The sequence below is a fragment of the Sciurus carolinensis genome, chromosome 6 (assembly GCF_902686445.1).
Source record: "Sciurus carolinensis chromosome 6, mSciCar1.2, whole genome shotgun sequence".
Lineage (NCBI taxonomy): Eukaryota > Metazoa > Chordata > Mammalia > Rodentia > Sciuridae > Sciurus > Sciurus carolinensis.
This window is the reverse complement of record NC_062218.1, coordinates 147,861,569-147,884,235: the sequence shown is the minus strand read 5'-3', so window position 1 is coordinate 147,884,235 and position 22,667 is coordinate 147,861,569. Positions and strand designations below refer to the sequence as shown.

Sequence of the window (22,667 nt, the reverse complement as noted above, 5' to 3'; positions counted from 1 at the left end):
CCACACAAATGCAGCTTCAAAACCATTCTGAATAGCTTGTTTCTAATACTTACTTTCATTTTAGCTTCAATCCACTTCATATTTGTTGCAGCTAAAACATGAGGAATAATACATTACATATGAAAAATTTTGAACTTCATTTTTTTACAAAAGTCTTCTGTATAAATAAGTCTTCTAAGCAAGATTAAAAGTTTAAAAGGCATCACAAATAACACTCCTTAGTACACTTATTTTTTAGAAAGTATTTATAAAAAGCCAGGCATGGTGGTGCACTCTTACAGTTCTGGTGACTTGGAAGGCTGAGGCAGGAGGATCACACTTTCAAGTCCAGCGTCAGCAACCAAGTGAGACCCAGTCTCAAAATAAAAATAAAAGGGATGGGGATGAAGTTTTGGGGTAAAGCACCCCAGGTCTAATGCCCAGTACCAAAAAAAATAAAATAAAATAAAACAAACTTTTTTTAGTATGTCTTCAAGACAGAATGAGATTTAAACAACTTTTATTTATAAGATACTGGTAATCAATGCTCAAAAGAACTCTGACCCTAGAAAACTGATAAATCAAATTCAAAACTCTCTTTAAAAAACAGTCATGCCACCGTGCTCTATCAATTCCAAAATCTGGGGTTCCTGAATGTCAATTTTCTTCCATGTTCCTAACTGCAGGTCATGCAAAGGTATATATTTGATATATCAATATAAGCATATAAATGTTGTGTGTCAAAAGTTTATGTTCAATACTAGCTAGATCCTGCATTTTGTCAGGCTCAGCAATTTTAATGTTCTTTGAGTCCAGCACCTTATAATAAAGAAACACATTCATAAAATGCATCTGTGTTATAGATCCATTCACTGTCAGATATTTGCCAGTTTGGGGATCATTTACACTAAAATTCAATGCTTATCCTTATCTTTAGTTCAGATTATTAGACTAAACCATACAGCTATTACCAAGTAATACATTTTAAAAGAGGAAGAAGTAGTTTTAAGTGTGTGTGTGTGTGTGTTTGTTTTAAAGGCAAAAAAGAAACAGTTCCCAAAGTAAAAATCTTCAGCATACACACATGAAAAAGCAAAAGAATCATCTTTTTACTTGCAAAAATGGTCAGTTGAAATAAAATTTTAGGCTGTTGGATCTCTGATGAAAATAATCATAAGATAGGGAAACAATTTTTTTCACTTCAGTACCTATCTTGTGTCTGTAATTCCCAGTTGAAAACAAAGAGACTGGTAGCTAATAAAAATAGTTTCTCATTATTAAGTAACTACCATATATGTCAGACACAGTGGTACTTGCTGTACTGGTATTTCTATTCTTGCAACTAACTTATAATACAGGTTTACCTATCTTCATTTCTTAGCTGAGGAAAGTAGGGCTCGGAGAAATTAAATTACCTGTACAGCGTCACACAAGGACAAAACCAGAATTAAAACTCTAGTCTATTTCAGCTCCAAAGTAACAAGTACTTTTCAACGTACTATCACAAAACATAGTAATTTACAAAAATAACTTAAATTATCATATTTTAACAATATGATCAATGGCTACAAACTAATCACTAAAAATGGAAGTATGCTGATTACAAGGAAAAGTACAAAGGAAATTTATAGATTTCAACAACTATCTGGCTTCTTCTCAAAGACCTAGTATAATTAAATATAGATGCTTTAATTGATAGGATTTCTTTAAAGCATAGTCGGGATAACTCTCCTCTACTTATGACATTACCAAGAAGTGACTGCAAATATTTGCAGGTAGATGAGGCATAAACCAATACACTGCTTCAATTTTCAATAAAGTCTCAGTAGGAATAAAAAGTCAGCTGGACTTATAGGGCTCTTACTAATATAGTAGATTTACTTTTCAGAGAAAACTCATTATCTTATCAGAGGTCTATATTTTCTTGAAATGGTCCACAGACAATGCTTAGAGTAAAATTGCTTCAGTTCATACACTCATTTTTCCTTAGGCTAATTTTTCTTGCCCCTTTTTATTTCTATAGAATTAAATTACTGAGTTTTTTCTTTTTTAAAAAACTTATCTTTCTCCACGTGTTCCTAAACTGGAGTGAGAAAAAAAGAAGAAAGCAAAAACATCTTGAAACACTAAGGATTCCACTGGAAAGATCAGAAAGAAAAATTCTGACTCTAGTTGAAAGCATTAATAAGGTCACTTTTACTCTGACATCATGATCTATTCTTATACTAAACTATCTCAGTGTTATGTCACAAATGTATATACAAGTTAATACTGGGTTGTAAAAAAGTAAAACATACTTCATTTCAGAAACTTGTTAAAAAAAAAAAATTCCATATTTAAATTTGAGTCTTTCAAGGTCATGTTTTATAAAGCAGAATAATATAAAAAACCTTATTTCAATGGAGATCTAAACAACAACAAAATATTGCTTACACCAAATAACAATGTCATAATCTTCATATGCAGATGTTAGAAATTCATGAAGATATGGCCTCATTAATTCTACACCAGTCTCTGCACAAGACCTATGGTCTAAAAGAAAGTTGGTCATAAGATGATTATTAGGTTATTATCATGGACAAGTAACTAATAGCAATGAAATTATTATGAAATGTTATCTATTATGAAACGTAACATTCACCTGCAAACTAATTCAAACTGAAAAAGTTTGACCAATGGATGTTTTCAAAACACAAAGGTAGAATACTTGTGCTACATCTTTAATTGGTTTATTTTTCTCAGTATGAAATAATAAGAATTCAGGCTTATGTTATAAACTGTACATTTTTTCTCAACTAGTCTAAAAAGTTTAGATATTTGTGAAAATGAAAAATAAGCTAGGACCACCCACACTCCCATTTAATTATTAACTTGTAAGATAAAAATCATATTCCACTGAATGACAGGACCAATTAACTTACTAAATCTTTAAATTATTTACATGAAGTTTAGGATTAGAAGTAAACCAATTCTAATATCAGGAGTTAATGACCTCTTGTCAATTTAAGAGGATGAAATGGACATCTTTCTTTCATTGACATGACAAATTTTAAACAGTTTAATTGTAATTAAACAAAAAACAAGATAAAATACCAAAAATGACTTTAAATTTTCTCATAAAAACTTATGTGTCAACCAATCAGGAACGACTTGGTCAAATTATGATGTATCCACCAACTATAATACTATGCAGCCAGAATATATAAATAAGTATATTTAATCACAACAAATGATATTTAATGTTAATGACTGAGATGATGCACAATCTATCATTGAGTAAAGAAAAAAAAAGGAGATACATACAAACACACTAGAAGACACAATCAAAATATTAAGAGTGGTCATCTTTGAGTCTTTAAATACAGATGACTTCTTTTCTTGCTTATCTGTATTTCCTACAAGGAATGATATACTTTTGTAATAAGAAAAGCTGCCAAATACTTCATGTGAACCCTGAGTCGCTGGGAAAAAAAACAAACAAAAGAAAAAAAAAGTTGTTGAGGGTAACAGAAGATGAAGTCTTATTAACCGACTTACCAAATAATGTATAATCAACATCTAGTACCAAAAGTTTTTTTCCTTCCCTGGGAGGATTCAATATTTCCACTTTGTATTCTTTTACTCTGCGAGAAATTTTCAGTAGGTTTTCTTCCCTAATGGAAAAAATAAAATCAGATGAAACACTCACTTTTTCTCCCATGACCAAGATTTTCTCTAAAGTAAAGAGCACTTACCTATTTTCTACTTCAACAACTTCATCTTCAATATCAAAGTCGTTGACAACATCATCATTATCAGGGGGTGGACCTAAGACATCTTCCTATTAAGATAGAAAAAAGTTTTGTTTAGTATGACAAATACATACACAGCACAGAAATCAAATGAGGTACAATTTGAATTCAAGAGTTTTTCAAGTACACAATTTATTACTTGTTATATATGTCCCCTAGGCAGATTTACTATATTTAATTTGGCCATTTGGGCTACTACTATACTTACAGCTAACTAAATACTAAGAAGTTCCCCAGTATTTATTTTATGATGAATTAATATGACAGTCACTGTGCAACTTTAATTTTTCATTGACCAATACACTGACAATCTTACCACAATTAAAATATGATACAACAGTGTAGTATAAATCATAATATCTTCAAAGGGACAAATGGTAACAAAAGTAAACATTTACCAAGCTCTCCTCACGAGTTCCCATCATCATGATTTTAGTATTTGGTTTCAGTTTGAGAGCTCCAAGCTTAACATCATTTTCTGCAGGTTTGCCTACAATACAAGCAAATGACTGTTTTCTCACTAAAGTTCAGGTGCTGATTTCACTATTCCATTATACAAACCCTAACATTAAAAGGTTTGGTACAGATGCCACAGCAGTTCAGGGTTTTTTTCTTATGTTACCAATTTTTTACTGCTGAATTAGTCAAATCTAAGTTACTAAGAAGTCACGAATATTACAAGGATTGTTTTCCCACATTTCATCTTAGAAGACCTTTGCTCAACTAACTAAAAATGTTTGATTTCCTTGTTTAAGATGAAGATAAATCTTTCCCAGGAAGGCCTGAAACTAATACCTAAGAAAAAACTGTAGATTTATTGTTGCTCAAAACTCACCCTTCAGTGATATGACAAATGCAAAAACTTAGAAGTCCCTTTTAAGCTGGATGTGAATAATACCTATAAATCTTAAATATCACCTTTACCTTTGGAACAGAAGAGATAATTTGGTAAGAATAAAAGGCTCAAGCTACAATGAGAATATTGTGCTCAAACACAGATGTCAGAAGATAAACAGTTTCATCTGGGACATCTGTGTCAAAGTTTTAACCAGTAAACACCAATTTATGTTAAGAGGACTCAAAAGTAGTCTTAATAGTAGTAACACTTTCAAGTAACCTTTAATATTCTTACTTTTACTATTAAAAACAATTTTAGGAATATTCCTATCAAAGAAATACTGAAAAGGAGAGTCTCTATTAAAGAAAACAACAGATAATAACAAATGTTAAGAATTCATAATTATCAATGCAAAACTGTGAAGAGGGGAAAAATTTACCTTTAACTTTGAGTCCAAGTAATTTTTGGCGTTCTGGCAGCACTCCGGTAAGGGTCTTGAGAAACTGTTTGAGATCTAACACAGTATCATCTTCTGAAAGTGTGGTCACTGAATATTCCTGTCCACCCCATTTTACAATGATAGGGAGAGCCATTTTTGAAGCATATGAGGAGGTGAGCTTTCCTTCAGGAAAAAATAGCTGGAAAGGAAGGCATATACAAATGAACAGGTTAGAACTGATGTATCAAGACAAGACTGGAACTCTAAGTTCTGTCAGCACGTATAGTTTGAGTTCTATTTTACAATTTGATGATAAAACAACAGATATTTTGCTCGGAGTTGTGGCTCAGTGGTAGAGCACTTGCCTAGCATGTATGAGGCCCTGGGTTTGATCCTTAGCACCGCATAAAAATACAACAAAGGTTTTGTGTCCACCCACAACTAAAACAAAATATTAATAAATAAATAAATAAATAAATAAAAAGTGCTGCCAGAACCCCAAGAGTTATTAGGCTCAAAGTTATAATGACCCCACCCTCACAAATGTGGCTAAGAGTTACTACTTCCCAATATTTTATCAGATCCCCCCTTTTATTCACCTGGAAAGATATAATAATGAGGTAGCTATCCCTCCTGCTCTAACTAGTCAGATTTATGTTACAAGCCATCATGTTCATTTAATATTTAAGAAGTAATGTGGTGTAATTACTAGAAGCACAGACTAGAGCAATGCTACCTGGCTAGCTATTTGATTCTGAGAAATTAACTTGATTCTTACTGCCTAGGTTTGTGAAACAGGAAAGAGAATACTACCTACTGATTAGGGTTCTGGTGAGGATTAAATTAGTTAATATTTATAAGCCACATAGCACCTAGCACATGGTAAACACTATATAACTGTTGGTTAAATAAATTTAAAGTTGAAAGTGTACTATGTTCTAGGCACTGTGCTAAATAAATAATAAGCCATTATTTGTTTCATATATTATGAATTGGCCAGTTTTACACAGTCAATCTCATTTAACATGGTTATTTGGTAAGTGTTCCCTCTTTTACAACTAAAGAACTAAAGAGTTATGTAATGTGCTCACGGGCACATAGCTGGGAAAAGAATAGGCCTTTTGATTAAATCTCATGTAACCTACATTCCCTAAACCACAGACATCTCTCTTGAACTGGACCTATAGGATGAAAGCATCAAAGTTCCATCAATAGGGCGGGGAAAGTTGGTAAAGTGCTTGCCTCGCAAGCATAAGGCCCTGAGTTCAAATTCCCAGCACTGCAAAAAAAAAAGTCCCATAAATACCAACCACAGGCACAGATCAAAGCACACAGCTGCTACTCTCATCAACAATCACATGTAGTGCTCTTCCCCCATAAAGCTTTCTACTTTTTATGAGCATATTCCTCCCAGAGTTCAGACCTTTTCTAATTTCAAAGTACTGGCATTTCCAAATGCTTTCACTTATTTGATGGAACATGTGATTGCTCTATCCATGCAATTATTACAACCAACTACAAGAGAAAAGACAAATTTTGAGTGTCCAGGTGGAAAAACACTTTGGAAAGAATGTCTTCTATTAACATACCCATTAGTAAACAAGAACACCATAAACTCATATTTATATTTACTCATATAAATATCAAGATAATTCCTATGTTCCCTTATATAAATGTTTAACATTTACATTCATATTCATACTTACTTATGTTTATAATCTGTTCTCCTGAAAATTTAAAGCAAGTGTGTTAATTTGGGGTAACATACTCACTTTAGAACTTGCTCAAACAAATGGCATAACCTTCAATTAAAAAAAAGATGGGCTTTTGAGTTAGGCTGCAATACAGTTTAGTATTATTCTTCTGTCAGTGATGGGAATAAATATGAGATTTAATGGGAGCTAAGAAGGCACCCAGCACCAGTATTTGTTGTGATGGACAGAACAGAGTTTGGAGTGAGATGCCTACATTCCAGCACCTTGGACAAGTCATTTCTGTTCTAGTCTAGAGGTTCTAAGTGTGGTCTCTAAACCAACTAACAGGATGTTGAGTTCGCTGGTAACTTATTAGAAATGCGATCAGAGGTGGAGAGAGGAACCTAGCAATTTGTGTTCTAAGCAGCCTCGCCCATCATCTCCAATGCATGCTCAACTTTGAGAGATACTGCTCCAGGCTCTACAATGATCTCAGCCTTAAACAAGAAAATGTACCAGATGGTATGGGTTTTGTGTGCTTAATAAAGCAGCATACAAACATTTTGAAATACCTATGCCACAGTGGGAATTTCAAGTTGGCAAATGTCCTAAAGGACTAAGCATAACAAACACTATAAAAATTTTTAAATGCATAAATCCTTGAGGCTTTTTTTTAGTGCTTTCACATTTGACCTTTCTAATATTTTGAACTATTCTGGACCCCATCAAACTTACAAACTTAAAAATGGCTGGGATAGAGGATAATGAAACCTAAAGGAGCAAAGAAAGAACATACCTTTACAGGATTATCTAAAGAACAGCTGTTTAGATCGGAGTTTTTCTGCCTAACATACCATATTGACTTTGTCTAGTCAATTCCTACCTCTGGTCCTCCGTTTTCTCAAGTACAAAATGAAGTGATTAGTATTTACTAGACAGGAACAGAGTTAAGGTAGAAGATAGCATCTGCCACAGCGCTTTCTAGACTGGAGAAAGCAATACAAATGGTGGTGGTTGAGAAAAGAACATACTGAACAATTTAATTGAAGTATCCCATTTATTCTTCACAACTGTGAATTAACAACTATTGTCCTCATTGTAGGGACCAAAAACCTGAAAAAAAAAAACTGAGTTAAGTAACTTGCCCAAGGCCGCACAGTTCAAAAGCTGCAAAGATGGCAATCTGAAAGTAGAGCAACAAAAGTTAACTCTGGGAACTGACGAGGGGGATTACTTTCCAACCAGCCTGGCATAGGTAACTGAAGTGCTGTCAGGACGACACATCAGCGGCAACTCCAGAGAGGTGCAGGGGAGAGTGACTGGTATGGGACAGCGTCGGAAGGAAGGGAGACTCCAGAACCCAGGGGCTGCGGTGCTTTCAACAAGGAGGGCGGGAGGGATGGGCAAGTTCCAGAAAAGGCAGGAAGGAGTTCTGGGGACGCAAAATCTACTGGGGCTCGAGAAGTCCGCAAGGGAAGGCGGCGGCCACCGCCATCGGCGGGCCGGGGTCAGGGGCCTGGGCGTCGGATTCGGACAGCCGCGGCCCCCGGCCCGTCGTGGCCGGCCGCGGCGCGGACCGCACGGCGCAGGCGGCAGAGCCGCGGCCCGGGCCGCAGCTGCGTCTCCACCGCAGCGCACGTTCGCGGGTGGCCCGCATCCCCTCACCTGCAGCGCGGCGGACCCTGCCGCAGAGGACGCTGACACCGTCCACCAGGGAACCAAAGGCGACCGGAAGTGAAGGGCGGGACCGGAACCGGCTGACGAACCGGAAGTGGGTGGTATGGAACGGAAACACGCTGGGGACGCTGCGGGTGCTTTCCTAGGTTCTCTTCGGGAGCTAACCCTCGATAGCCACTGCCAGGGATCGCCACGGGGACACAAGAAAGGAGAGCTCTATTGGGACTGTGGCCGCTGTGCAGCTGCGCACGATCGCTCGGTGGCCCGCGGCCTCGCCCGCTCTGCGCATGCGCCGGGCCTCTGGTGGGAAGGTTCTGTGCTTCGGCGCCGTGACGTCTTTTGTATTGTTTCGCCGGAGTCGGAACTGGGTGGGGCGCGGCGTGGCGGTGTGCTGAGCTCTAGGTGGGATTCCGGGCTCGGTCTGGTGTTACCGCGTCGTGTTCCGAATGAGACGGAAAAGGTGACATCCTGAAGGCTTGACACCCCCGCGTGGCCGCAGGGGCCACCGAGGCTTATCACGAATGTTGCCTTTGCCTAGTCCGAGGGACCGGAGGAGCGTTAGGAAAGGGAAGGGACAAGCCTGAGTGACTCCGAGAACCCAGGAAGCACATCTGGAAATGAGAGCTTATGATCAGATTACTACGTTGTATGTATCTCATCTCCACCTTCCCATCACATCCTCATTACTTTCCAAGGGGAAAATGCAAGGGAAGCGAGTTACCCTGACAAATGAATTTCATTATTAAATGGGAAGTCGAAGCAGGCCCCATCTCGTTCATAAAGGAACTCCCAACAAACAAAATAAGGTAAAGAAGAAGGGGAGGTCAGTGGAGTAGAAGGGAGAAGGGACGAGAAAGTGGAGGAAAGGCAGAATGTCTTTAACAAAATCATCACCTTATGTGCATACATAAATATACCACAGGGAATTTCACCTTTATGTAGGAGTAGAACCAGTCAAAAATAAATGAGTGAAAGGAAGATCATTAGAGTTGAGGAAGGAGAATAGGGGGAAGAGGGGGGGAGGGAAAAGGAGGGAATGGGGACAAATCAAATTTCATGCATACATGGTTTTTGTCAAAATGAATGGAACTATTATGCATAACTATAATGCTCAAATAAAAAAGAAGAAAAAGAAAATACAGCTAGAAAAGAAAAAGACCCAATTGTAAAGTTTACACAGAGATTATAGATGCGTTCAAAGGACATGGGTACTCATGGACTTTATAAATGATTGTCGGGTAGAAACCAGAAAGTATCCTGGTGTGAGGTATGAAGGGCAATACAGGGATGTGAAGAATGCAGAATTTCAATGACAAAATTTAAATTCAGAATATAATTATGACATTCATTTTTGTCCAAGCACTAATACCCAACTCAAACAAAATGAGATTGAGCTGTCAGCCTTGTAGTCTCTTAGTCTCACCATTGATTAATTATCTATGCCTCCCTAACTATCACAACCTACTACTTATTTGACCCACAAAGACAGTATTATTGCCCAGGCACTGTTTCTACACCAGCCCCTACTACTAGCATATTCACTTCACAGATACATACACACCCACTTGCAGCATAAACATCTCTGTGGGAAACACTCACTGGACCCTTTGTGTAATAGAAACTATCCTTGAGATATGATGTCTTACTGGATGGATTGCTGAGATCCAGCTGACCATCACCACCAATGGCATCACCTCCATCCATCCCGATTAATCTGACCAACTCTCAAGGAGCAACTTACATCTCATCTCATCCAGATACATATTCATATGAAGACAACTGCAGTGAGTCAGAAGACTCATAGTCCACAATTGAAGGGCATTGCTGGTTGTACAGATCCAATTGAGACATCACCCCAGCATTTGGTAACCGGAATACACCCAAACTTCTTGAGCTGATGGTGGCCAAGATTTAGCAGAAACCTCAAGTTTATGATTTGCCAGCATTAGCCTAGCTATTCATTTACTTGATTGAATGCATTTCTAAATTGATATAGGTCAGGCTTAGTGAAGGTCAGCATAGAACCTTAAGTTTGAGTGAATTGCCTGTACCTTCTTGACTTGAAACCTAATATTTGCAGCGTTTGAGGATGAGTTTGACTATTCAGATGAATATTAACTTAATCCTGCTATTCTTATGCTTAGCTTTCCTATATTCGTGCTATTTAAATAGCACTGAGAGCCATCTTGTTATCATAGATAAAAGAAACTAATAGCCTTACTGATACTATAGAGGAAAGAAATACATTTAAAGATATCTAAGCAATAGAGGGAGTCCAAAATCAAGAATAAGACAGTTCCCCCTACTATATCAGGACTCACAGAGAATATGCCTTCATACGTCCTTACTGACGACATGGCTCACACAATAAGACTAGTAAAAAAATCATGGAAGATCTTCATGGAAGTCTTTGCCACTATCAGACATGTTTTTTCTTATAGGTACAAGATAATGCTTTAGGCTCTTCTTCCAAGCTATTCAGCCAGCAGGGTGATGGAAGGAATTTTCTCATGCATGACATCAAGACTTAGAATGCATAGAGGACATGTATAGTTGTGATGAACCTGAGTTTTGTTCATACAACAGAAATTTTAACAATACAACACATTCATGGGTTCTCTCATTGGACAAATATAAGAAGAATCAGTGATATACAAATCTTACATAAATTTATGTGCAGTTACACTAGGACATGACATATTCAAATACACACACACGTACACCAATTCCAAACATAGTGCTCTATGTAAATATCCAACAAACACCACATGCTTGCATGACTCTCATTACACACTCCTATAAGGGGCTAACAAATTTATGAGTTCTGGTCCCAAGTGGTACCCCAGCAGGACATAACTATGACAATTATGAAAATGATGGAGATAAAAATGCTAGCATAACAACAGCACTAACAACACAGCATACAAAACAATACAAAAAACAACATTACTATATGTGTACACACACACACACTAATTTTCAGCTACCAGAAGAACACACATCTTTACCATTTGGATATCCAAAGGGAGGAAACAACAACAACAATCATGTATGCATACCACCTAATAGGATTCCCCAATTTTTTTCCTTTGGCAATATCTGCATTGGAGTTGACCCTATGATAAATCATTCAGACCAATACTGCATCACAAGGACAGACAAAGATGACATGATATCAGAAAAAAATTTATGAAAAATGTAGCACACACAAATCATCACTAGCAGGTGGATGGAAATACAGAATCCCTCCTCCACACTTGCACAACAAAGCATACACATACAAAGAGAAATGGAAACATGGCACCCTACAACACCAGGTCAGGCTTCACACATCTGGTACCTTAGGCCCAATTTAATATGCATGCAAGGATATACTATTAACCAGACTACAGCAGAAATACATGAGAGAATTTGGCATTATACATATTTTGACATTTTTCACATGGGGACAAGAACACCCAAGAATCATGGTTTATGTGGAGCACAAAGACTTTAAATCAGCCTTGCATGTTGGCTCAACCCTGTAATCTCGGTGACTATGGAGGCTGAAATAAGAGGATTATAAATTCAAGGCCAGCCTCAGCAATTTAGCCAGGCCCTAAGCAACTTAGTGAGACCCTGTCTGAAAATTAAAAATAAAAAGGGTTAGGGATGTAACTCAGTGGTAAGTTGCCCCTGGGCTAAGTTCCCAGGACCCCCTTCAAAAAAAAAAGGACTGTGGGTCAAAGATTTCTTTTACAAAAGCAAATACCTATGATATCCTGGCAGAAAACACTCATTTCCATATAAAACAGACTTAGTTCTTTCCTGCAATCAAACACCTTATAACGTAACACACAATATTAAGAGCAATCAAGGATTTAATCTCACATCACACAGTTACGTACACTGCACACATTTTGAAGATGTGAAATGGGAAGAAAATATGGACAGATAAAAGATTACAGATTCAGATTCCATTAGATGGTACCACTTTCCAGGACAACAAAAGTCCATATCATCTTCCATCACTACCCCTAGACTCAAGTGAACACTCAAGGCAGCTGCAAAAGCCTAACAAAGATTGTCTCAGAGGGAAGTCATACCTTGTGCTTTATCCATGGTGGCAACAAACTGATTATGATGAACAGATAGAATATTACATATATGATTTCTTTGGACCTCATGACATGCAAATTATTATTTCCAAATTATGACATGTTACTTTCCAAATCACTGTTAGCCATGGAGGCCATACTCTCCAACATTTAAAACACACCTACTATCAAATTAACAAAATTTAAGGTAGAACACATTACAAAGAGACACCTATGAAAATAAGACATATTATTACATAAACCAATTACTATTAGCACATTGCCCAGAATACATACAGGAAAATACAAACTTCGCATTTTCAAAGATCCATAAGGATAGCATTATACAATGGAAAGACCCGCTGGGGTGGAAGATGTATGGCACAAAAATTAACTTTGACAAAACAGCCCAGGTGACCCTGGACTCACAAATTATTATTTTGACATTTTTTTTTTTACCTTTAGGAAGATCCTGGAATTGTCAACATACAATTTTCAGTATAACAGCCCATACAACATGACCTAATATTATAGGACACATGGAGATATATTTACAGCCTCCGACATATCATTCAATCTTGCTACACTAGTCATATCTCATCAGTACCTTGTTATATACACAGAAAATTCTAGAATGACCCACACTGCATGAGAACAGCACACTGGAAACCACAGTGGACAAAAGGACTCACCTCAACTCTTCAAACCCAATCACTTCCCAATCAGAATGATATACAAACTAACACCAACTAAGAGTCACATAAAATTTAGGAAGGGTGACATTGCCACAAAGTAATGCCATTTTGTGCATTTGTTTAAGGAATATCATACACCTCCACATAACCTACCTGAACTACCACCTATTGACAAATACCATTTAAGAACACCCCTGCAATTGTTTGCAACACTTAGAATAATGGCAAATTTAGCAATTTAGGGGATACAGGAAGCAGAATTCAGGAAATTAAGTGACACAATTTCAACCATAACTTGAATGCTTTCTAGCAATCAACAGCCACATATAGTAGCTGCATTGTCTACTCCAACTCAGCAAATGTATGTCCTGTTACAAAAACAGGATGATTTGCAGAAATACCAAGAACAATTCAATTGCAACTCAAACCATGAGGTGGATATTGTGAAGACTAATTTACCTCAAATTCTTGAGTACTACATGACTCAGAATAGACTTTAATTAATAGGATGAAGACATTACCCCAACTATAGACTATTACCCTATAACCTATGTTAGAAACATAGGAAACTGTGTGACTAATATAAATCACTGAACTGCAATATTACAATCATACCTCAGGATCAAATGATCACATGCTCATGTTGTTATAAACTCAGAATGTGTGAAGTTGAGAAATGTAATCCATGTTACTGTGAATGGAAAACCTTACCTAGCCTTCTATACCCATAGGAATGTATGTCATACAGAAATCTTCCCAAGTCATGGCATGGTAGAATCCAGGAAATCCTGTGTGCCATATGACACATGTGGACACGGTTATTGAAACAAGCCAGGAGAAGCTCAAAACTGTCAGGAGCAGTGAATGAATCATTACTTTGAACTGTCCTGGACAATTCCCCATGGGAATTTCTGGTACTAAGGTGCTGAGAAAACTGCCCATTTGGGTTGGCCCGGTTAAGAGGAAAAAATTTGTGCTTGTCTCAGAATTTATTGGTTCAATAACCCTACGTTCAAACTCCAGCTGCCCTGAGGCAAAAGAGATACTGGCACAAGTTGAAGCTTTTAATTGGACTATACTGTGCTCTGAGTTACTCCATGATGTATAGAACAGCAGTTTTCAGGCTCTACCCAATTCTTTGTTAGTCCAGTTTGTAAAGCAGTAGTTTGCCATAGCTACTCCATTTTGAGATTAAGGACTGAAGTAGAATGATTCCACACCTTGTTTGTAAAAGTAAAGAACCACCATATGCTTGGCCCAATCATAAGAAATAAACTGATAAATGAATTAATCATGCTAATAAGAATGACCATATGTGAGCATATTAAATTAATCAGGATCAAATTAATAGGGATGTATGGGCATATCAAACTCATGTCAGAAAAAGTATGCCCACAAGCTTATGAGCACACCAGACCACCAAGTGATGCAAAACCCTCATTCAAGAACCATAAATGATGGACCCCTTCATCTGGTCATTCATATGAACCTGGCCACAGAAAATCACCATGGCAATGAACTTCTGAATCCCTGTCCTCAGGCTTTAGCAGAGTGCAATTTCTTCTGCCCATGACAACCACACAAGTCCCACTCCAAGCTGACATCCCAGGTTGACACAGTGAAACTGCTGTCTGTGCAGCCCTTGGGCTAGAATAAGTTCCTGAGCTTGGACAGTTTTGCATCCTGAACAAATTCTTTGTCTACTTTATAACCTTACCTAACCACCTACAGTGACTCTAGGTGTTACTAGAATATAAATAATTTAATAGTTGCCAGTGTCAAAGAGTATTTATCAAAGAATTAGGGTAGCAGAATACTTTTGACAAATTGTCCTTCATGTTAATTTTTACCCATATTTCAGTTCTTCCATTTCTATTTAGCTAAACATTCATGATATCAAACATAATGTTAAAAAAACACTTGGAGTAAATCAAAGATATTATTTTTAAACAGGATCTCACTTGGTCACAAGGGCTCACAGCAACTCACAACTGCCACAAAGAAGAGAAAAATTAAATTTCTGTTTCCTATCACTCCATGGAGTTGCTCTTCTAACTCATGGAGTGTAATATACGGGTCCTTCTCTAATGTCTTTGTAGCAGTTAAAGATGCCTGGGAGACCTTGGAGACAGGTTGTCAGGTCTGAGAGATTAAAAGAAACCAATTTCAAAATCAGTTGACAAACTGCAGACCTAACTATGACCATGTATGTTTTGGTCACAAACAAGAGGACATTTTTGCTCCTGGCCCGGAAATCCATTGCTACCATGATTTTATCTCCATCTCCCCAGACTCCCCATTTATTCCCTTTTCTCTCTGAGGCCATCTTCCTCCTCTAGCAACTGCCTTCTCTTGCCCAGCTCAGATCCTCAGAAAGATTTCCTTCTCATCCCAGTTGAAAGACAATCCTCTATTTTTGTTTTATCAATTTAGTTCACCATTGCACTTTATTTTTCTCTTCTACTACTTACTTCCTTTTTCTTGCCTGAAATTAAGAAACTAAAAATGGGGCAGATTCTACATGCTCATAGCTAATCTGGGCAAGTGACTACCATTCCCTATGTGGTTTACTTTCCCAAAATAACTTAAAACTTCCACTCTCTTCCAACCTGAGGCCTTCTGATGTGTATCCTTTCTCTAGGCAGATGACATTGTTCCTCATTTGGGTTATTCCTCTTCCAACCTTTCTAAATCTAGAAACCATCTGTACCCACCATCACTTCTTTTGAGACTGTTCCAATGGAGGCCATTTCCTTCTCCCTGAAGCCAACTCTCCTACTTGTGCTCTGGCTTCTTCCTCCTCAGGAATCTTTCTTTAAGTCTAAGAATGGCTTTTCTTGCTCCTGTACCTTTAACTTCTACTGGCTCATTCCCTTCAGTGATAAACGTCCTATGGTATCCTGCCATCCCAGCGACCACCCTTTCTTCTCACCCTTTCTGCTTTTACTATTTCAAAGCATTGTCTGCAGTTGTTTAAATTTGATGAAATCTACAATTGTGTTTTTCTTTGAGATAGTATTCGTTGAGTGATTTGCTCTCCCACTGTACTCTAAGCTTTGTGAGGAAATAGACCGTGTTTGATTTATCCAGCTTTTTATTCTCAGAGCCTAACCTGACCTTGGCTAAAGTTGGTGCTCAAAAAAAAAATGCCAAATGAATAAATAATAAACGTTAGTAAGAACATATTATACAATGACACATATTGTGAATGTAATCATACATATCAATGAATGATTACAATTTGCATAAGACTCAATGTTTGGGAAAGTTCTGGAATGCACACAGTTCAATACTGGTAGATCATACCACTACAGGATGTACCCAGTAAATACTTGTGAAATAAATTAATGAATGAAATTATCTCTTTGTAGCATCATAGAACAGGTGATTTTTTGTCTTGTTAAATTTTTCTGTTATTTGGGGTTTTTTCAATGATTTTATATCTTTTTATACAAGAACTTCACAAAGGTATTTGTATTAGTTTTCCATCACTGTGACAAAAATACCTTAGATGTGCAACTTAAAAGGAATAAAGATTCATTTTGACTGTTGGTTTCAGAGGTGTCAGTCCATGGTTGCTTGACCCTGTTGTTTTGGGCCTGTGGTGGCACAGTACATTCAGATGGGTGAGTGGTGGAGGAGGTCTGTTCACCTCTTGGCAACTGGGAAGTAAAAGAGACATATTGAAAGTGGCCAGAATCCTAATATCCTCTTAAGGGCACATCCCCAATGAATGTCTTAACTTCCTCCCATTAGGCCCCACCCCCTAAAATTTTCACCATCTCCCAATGACATCACAGAACGGGGACCAGATCTTCAGTATGTGGGTCTTTGGGGGACATTCCACACACATATTTGTATACAGGTTTATATGTGTTTTTAAAAAAAATTTTTTTTTGGTGGAACTGGGGATCAAACTCAGAAGCGCTTTACTTCCAAGTTACATTCCCAGCCCCTTTTATTTTTTACTTTGAAGAGAGAGTCTCATTATGTTGCTGAACCTGGCCTCAAACTTGTAGTCCTCCTGCCTCGCCTCCTGAATTGCAGTGATTACAGGCATGCGCCACTGTGTTAGCCCTTAAAACTACTTCTTAAACAATTATTATTTTTAAAATAATTACATATTTACAGGATATTGCCAAAAAGCTAAAAGAAACCATTAATTGTCCTTTACCCAGTTTTCCTAATTATTACATCTTGCATAACTACAGTACAACATCAAAGCCAGGAAGTCGATGTTGACATGATGTGTTTGCATTCATGCTGTTACCGCTATAAGCAAAATTAATAACTGTCCCACCCCTGCAGACACAACATGTGTGCACCCTTTATTCTCTCACACAGTCCATCTCTTGCCATCTCCTAACCCTAGTCAGTAATCTGTTTCCTGCCTTTCTCGTTTTTCATTTCCATAATGTGATATAAGTGGAATCATACAGTACAAAGCTTTTTGAGACTGACCTTTTCACTCAGTATAAGGATCTTGAGATCCATCTCTGCTCTGTGTATTAATAATTCACTCTCTTTTATGACTGAATAGGAGTCCCTGGCATTTATCACAATTCATCTAACTATTAGACATTTGGTTATTTCTAGTTTTTTACTTTTGGGATAGAGTTACCATTTGTAATTGTTGATATATTAGGTCTTAAGTTTTCTACCTTGTATTTTGTTTTCTACTTGTTCTATTTTTTATTTTTACATTTACTTTTTCTTATCTTTCTATTAGTTACTTGAATATTATTTTAGAGTTCTGTTTTGATCTCTCTGTAGCACTTTTGAGTGCATCACTTTATATACTTTTTTAGTATCTCTATATAAAAGTCCCTGGTGGTGCTTTTAGGCATTACATTATATCTACACAACATCCTGTATTGGCAATAACATATTGCTAGTTCAAGTAAAGTATAAAAACCTTACCTATATTTAAGTCTCTTTATACCCTCCCAGGTATAAATGTCTTAAATATTTCCTCTGTGTACATTGAGAACCACATGAAACAATGTTATAATTTTTCCTTCTGTTATCAAACACAATTTTGAAAATTAAAAAAAAGGAAAGTCAATTGTATTTACTCATATTTTTACTCTCGACTTTGTTCTTTTTGCCTCGCTGATGCTCCAAAATTTCTTTTATTTTCTTCTTTCTACTTGCAGAACTTTGTTTAGCCCTTTCTTTAGGGTAGCTCTCTTAGTAACCAAAGCTCTTAGTCTTCCTTCATTTGAGAATTTATTGATTTCCCCCTCATTCTTGAAGAATATCTTTACTGGATATAAAATTCTCAGCTGGTAGTTCTTTTCTTCTGGCACTTGAGAAATCTGCTACTTCCTTCTGGCTTCTGTGGTTTCAGATGAAAAATCCACTGTCATTTGAACTATTTTGCTCCAATATATAAGATATTGTTTGTCTTTTATTGCTTTCAAGAATTTGTCTTTCGTTTTTGGATATTTGACTATGATGTGTCTTGGTGTCTTATTTGTGTTCATCCTGATTGGAATTTACACAACTTCTTTTTAATCTATGGGTTTATATATTTTATGAAACAAAGGAAATTTTCAGATATTATTTCTTTTTTTCTTTTTGGGTACTAGGCATTGAACCGTTGAGGCTCTTAATCACTGAGTCATATCCCCAGCCCTTTTTATTTTTTATTTTGAGACAGAGCCTCACTAAGTTGCTGAGGCTGGCTTTGAACTTGTGATTCTCCTACTCAGCCCCCTAAGCCACTAGGATTATAAGTAAGCATCACACCCAGCCAGATATTTCTTTAAATACTTTTCTGCCTCTTTCTCCTCTCCTTCTAGGGTTTTGATGACATATTAGTCAGATGTTTTGGTATGACCTATGGGTCCCTAAGCCCCTGTTCCATTTTTCTTTTTCATTCTCTTGTCTTCCTTTTGTTCAAATAGATCACTTCTATGATGCCATCTTCAGGCCCATAGATTGCTTCTTCTGTTCCCTCCATCCTCTGTTCAGCCCATCCATTTTTTAAATTTATAAATAAATTATAATTTATAATTATTTTTTAATTTATAAAATTACCATTTGGTGTTTCCTTTATATGTCCTGTGTCTTTGCTGAGACCTTTTGTTGTTGCTGTTTCAAGTTCGTTCATAATTGTTCATGAAGCAGTTTATAATGGCTGACTTAAAATCCTTGTCTGATCATTCAGACACCTGAATTATCTCAGCGTTGTCATCTATCGATGTCCTTTTTTATTCAAGCTGAGATTTTCCATGTTCTTGGTATGATGAATACTTTCCTATTGGATGCTGAACATTTTGGAGACTCTGGATCTTATAGAAAACTATTTTAGCAGAGCTTCTCCAACACCGAGTTGACTAACGCAGTGCCATCTTCTGACTGCTTCCGTTGACAATCTAGACTTGGAGGAGGGAGTGAGGATGCCTGGTTACTGCAGGCAGGGGTGGAGCCATGTTATCCATTGGCCTCCGCCGATGCCTCCCTGTTTGGGAGGGCAGAAGTTGCTCCTTTCCTTTCCTCCTGTGTCCTCCACTGACACTTTGGAACATGTGCAGAAACTTATCGCTGAAAAAGAGTGAAAATCCTGGTTTCCCATTCAGCCTCCTCTGGCAACATTCTGTCAGGGGTGGTTGGGCACCTCAAAGCCTGGCAAGGATGAAGGACCAGGCTTCCTAGTCAGCTACTGCTGACAAGGGTGAGGGTGGGACCACTGGTTTTCCTGTGATAATTGGTTGGTGTATGGTAGTGTGGGGGTGGTCTCCCAGGACATGCCCAGGCTCAGGGATTTGCTGGGAGTACTCAGAGGACACAGCGTACTGGCACATTCATAGATGAAATTTATTATAACAAAAAAAGATACAAATAAAATTAGCAAAAGGAAGGCTGGGGATATAGCTCCGTTGGTAGAGTGCTTGCCTTGCATCCTCAAGGCCCTGGGTTCAATCCCCAGCACTATTTAAAAAAAAATAGCAAAGAGAAAAGTCTCACTGCATGAAGTCTTGAGGAAACCAGGCACAAGGTTCTAAGGGTTCTCTCCCAGTAGAATCACACAGGATGCACTTAATTTTTTCAACAGTGAATTATGGCAGCAAGTATGAAGTATATGAATCCGTGAAGGTTCTTAAAGAAAGACTCATCATTGCCCAAGGTTTGGGAGGGGATTGATCATGTAGGCCTTGCTGCTGAGCTTATATCAAAATTCCAAACTCCCAGAAGAAACACATGTGTGCAGTATGATCATATGCATGTACTCCTTGAGCTTCTCTGGTCATTGAAGGAAAGTTTCATACCATGTAGAAACTATAGAAAGGAACCAGATGCCAGGCAAGATTCAACCTTACACACAGGTAGTTATCAACTAAATGTTTTCTGCCTTTCTGGGCTAACCCTTCACAGATCCCTTGTCTACAGACAGTTATGTTTTGGGTGGTGGTGGAGGTTTCTTATTTTTTTTTTTTTAGTCCACTGGCATTTCCAGGTTGCCTGTATCTCCAACACCCAGCCTGGGATATATGATAGAAGTTTTAAAAAGCCCTGGGAACTCAGTGCCATGTCTTTCAAAGTAACTAGCCAGTCTTCCTGATGTCTACCTTTCGGAATCTCCTTATGTGTGTTTTTTATATATTGTCCAGGGTTTTAGAAAAGTGCAACTACTTCCTTTTCCTACTGGAAGTCTCTGTATTACTTTTACTTTTGTAATTAGGAAACAATGATTTTTGTTTTCATTTTGAAAATAAAACACATGCATATGACATAGCAGGTTTAACTTAAATAATAAGGTCCAAAAATCACCAATAAGGGAAAAGTATTATCAAGATTTTATTGTACTTATTATAACAAAATGTGTTTTCTCAAATTATAAAAATAGCATGTATTCATTATTAAAAATGACTTGGAATTTTTCTTTGACCCAGGTTAACATGTTAGCTTTCTTTGCTAAATGGAATGAAAATTTCAAAGTTAATAATGATTACAGGCTAGCAAAAGATCTAGATTCATTTAATTTTGCCATCATTTTATAGGGAAAATACCAAGAAAAGTTGAAATTTTCTTGTGTCTGGAATTTAGACATAGAATAGGACCCCCCCCACACACACACTGATGGCCCCCAATCAGTTTCACATGCCCAGTGTTAGTAGGAATGGTAAAATTTGTGTTTCTTGTTTATATCAAAAATCATGTGCATAGGAAGTAGTTTCTCCTTAGTCGTGGGAGTAATAATTACAAATGTCCCTACCCACAAATTCTAGACTAATGAAACTATTTCGGAGATGAAATTTTTAGCATAATATGTTGCTGCTTAATCAACATCCAATTTGAAATCTTAAATAAGAACAATAAATTGTTATTATGTTGTGGTATTTCACATTATGAGGACAATTTCATTTTAAATGTTTTTCATACCCTCCGGAACTCATAAGTGGATAAATTAATCTCCCATGCTTCAAGAAATGTTAATAAGATGTAAAAGACATTTAGACAGCTACAATCTAACCATTTGCAAGAAGACAAAGCAAGTTTGACCACCAGTAAGCTATTGGTAATGAGTAGGCCACCATTGTTTCAGTCATTATACTTCCAATCTTCAGGAGGCATTTCTTTAACAATGTGATCATTTCCAAGAGCATTAGACATGGTTCTAGAAGCAGCTTTGCCTAAAATTATCCTCCTGACCTTAATGAAATCAATTTTCCCTGACCTCAATACCTCTGTTTGTAGAAATGAACTTACTGAATAACAAAAAAGATAAAAAATAAATTTTATATTTTATAGCCTCTATGGTTTAATTTAGTAGTTTTCAAATAAGAGCATATGGTCCTGGGCTAGAGTTTGACATAATCTCTATTCGTCTTCCACTTGCAAAATCAGGAACATAAAAATCATGTAGTACCTTGTTCATAAATCCAAATGGAAAGATCATGTTCTTCTTCTTGATGAATAGCTATTATTACTTCTCTGGTGTCTTCACCTATGTATCCTAGAATTTCCAGAGCTTCATCATTCAAACTGAAATAAATTTCATAGAGAATTTGCATTTAGTATTTAGAATTACATTGATAACATCCAGTGGTGAATTTTTTCTTGATCGTGTATAAATATTACCTCAAGAAATTAAAAAAAGAAAGCTCTAGCAAGAACAATGTTGCATGAAAACACTGCACAATGTTTTCATCAGTCTGTTCTGGCATGCTACAAATGATATCAAAATCAACTGGATCAATGATAGCCAATGTTTACACTCTGTTATTTCCCAAATGCTGTTCCCTATTCAAGATAATTGCCACTGTAGTAATGAACACCAAACATAGTACTGTATTTCAGATTTCCTCAAAGCTGGGTACTTGTTGGCCAGAATAACTACTTTCTCTTTTCCTTATCTGATTATCTTAGGAGTCTGCTTATAACCTATCATGTATTTTCCACTTTTCATAACAAGTCGGAGCCCAGAGTTGATCAGCTCCAGCGATTTTCTTCCTCTCCTTGTGGCTGCCAT

At 37.1% G+C, this 22,667-nt stretch overlaps 1 protein-coding gene and 1 pseudogene across 5 annotated transcripts in view; both read right to left on the bottom strand.

Annotated features, from left to right (window-relative positions):
- Positions 1-8,681, bottom strand: part of Ublcp1 (ubiquitin like domain containing CTD phosphatase 1) — a 20,249-nt gene extending 11,568 nt beyond the window's left edge. Inside the window, exons 1-8 of one of the 5 annotated variants that reach the window (XM_047556227.1) lie at positions 8,407-8,678; positions 6,471-6,562; positions 5,048-5,246; positions 4,169-4,260; positions 3,714-3,799; positions 3,517-3,632; positions 2,413-2,511; positions 54-91 (exon numbers count right to left, since the gene is read on the bottom strand). In XM_047556227.1, coding sequence (XP_047412183.1) covers positions 54-91; positions 2,413-2,511; positions 3,517-3,632; positions 3,714-3,799; positions 4,169-4,260; positions 5,048-5,201 — 585 coding nt within the window. In that variant the 5' untranslated portion in view covers positions 5,202-5,246; positions 6,471-6,562; positions 8,407-8,678. Of the gene's footprint in view, positions 1-53; positions 92-2,412; positions 2,512-3,516; positions 3,633-3,713; positions 3,800-4,168; positions 4,261-5,047; positions 5,247-6,470; positions 6,563-7,624; positions 7,649-7,772; positions 7,855-8,406 lie in introns of those variants that run through there. The other 4 variants (XM_047556228.1, XM_047556230.1, XM_047556226.1 and 1 more) reach the window with 4 other exon arrangements.
- On the bottom strand, positions 8,579-22,667 carry LOC124986453 (60S ribosomal protein L30-like; annotated as a pseudogene).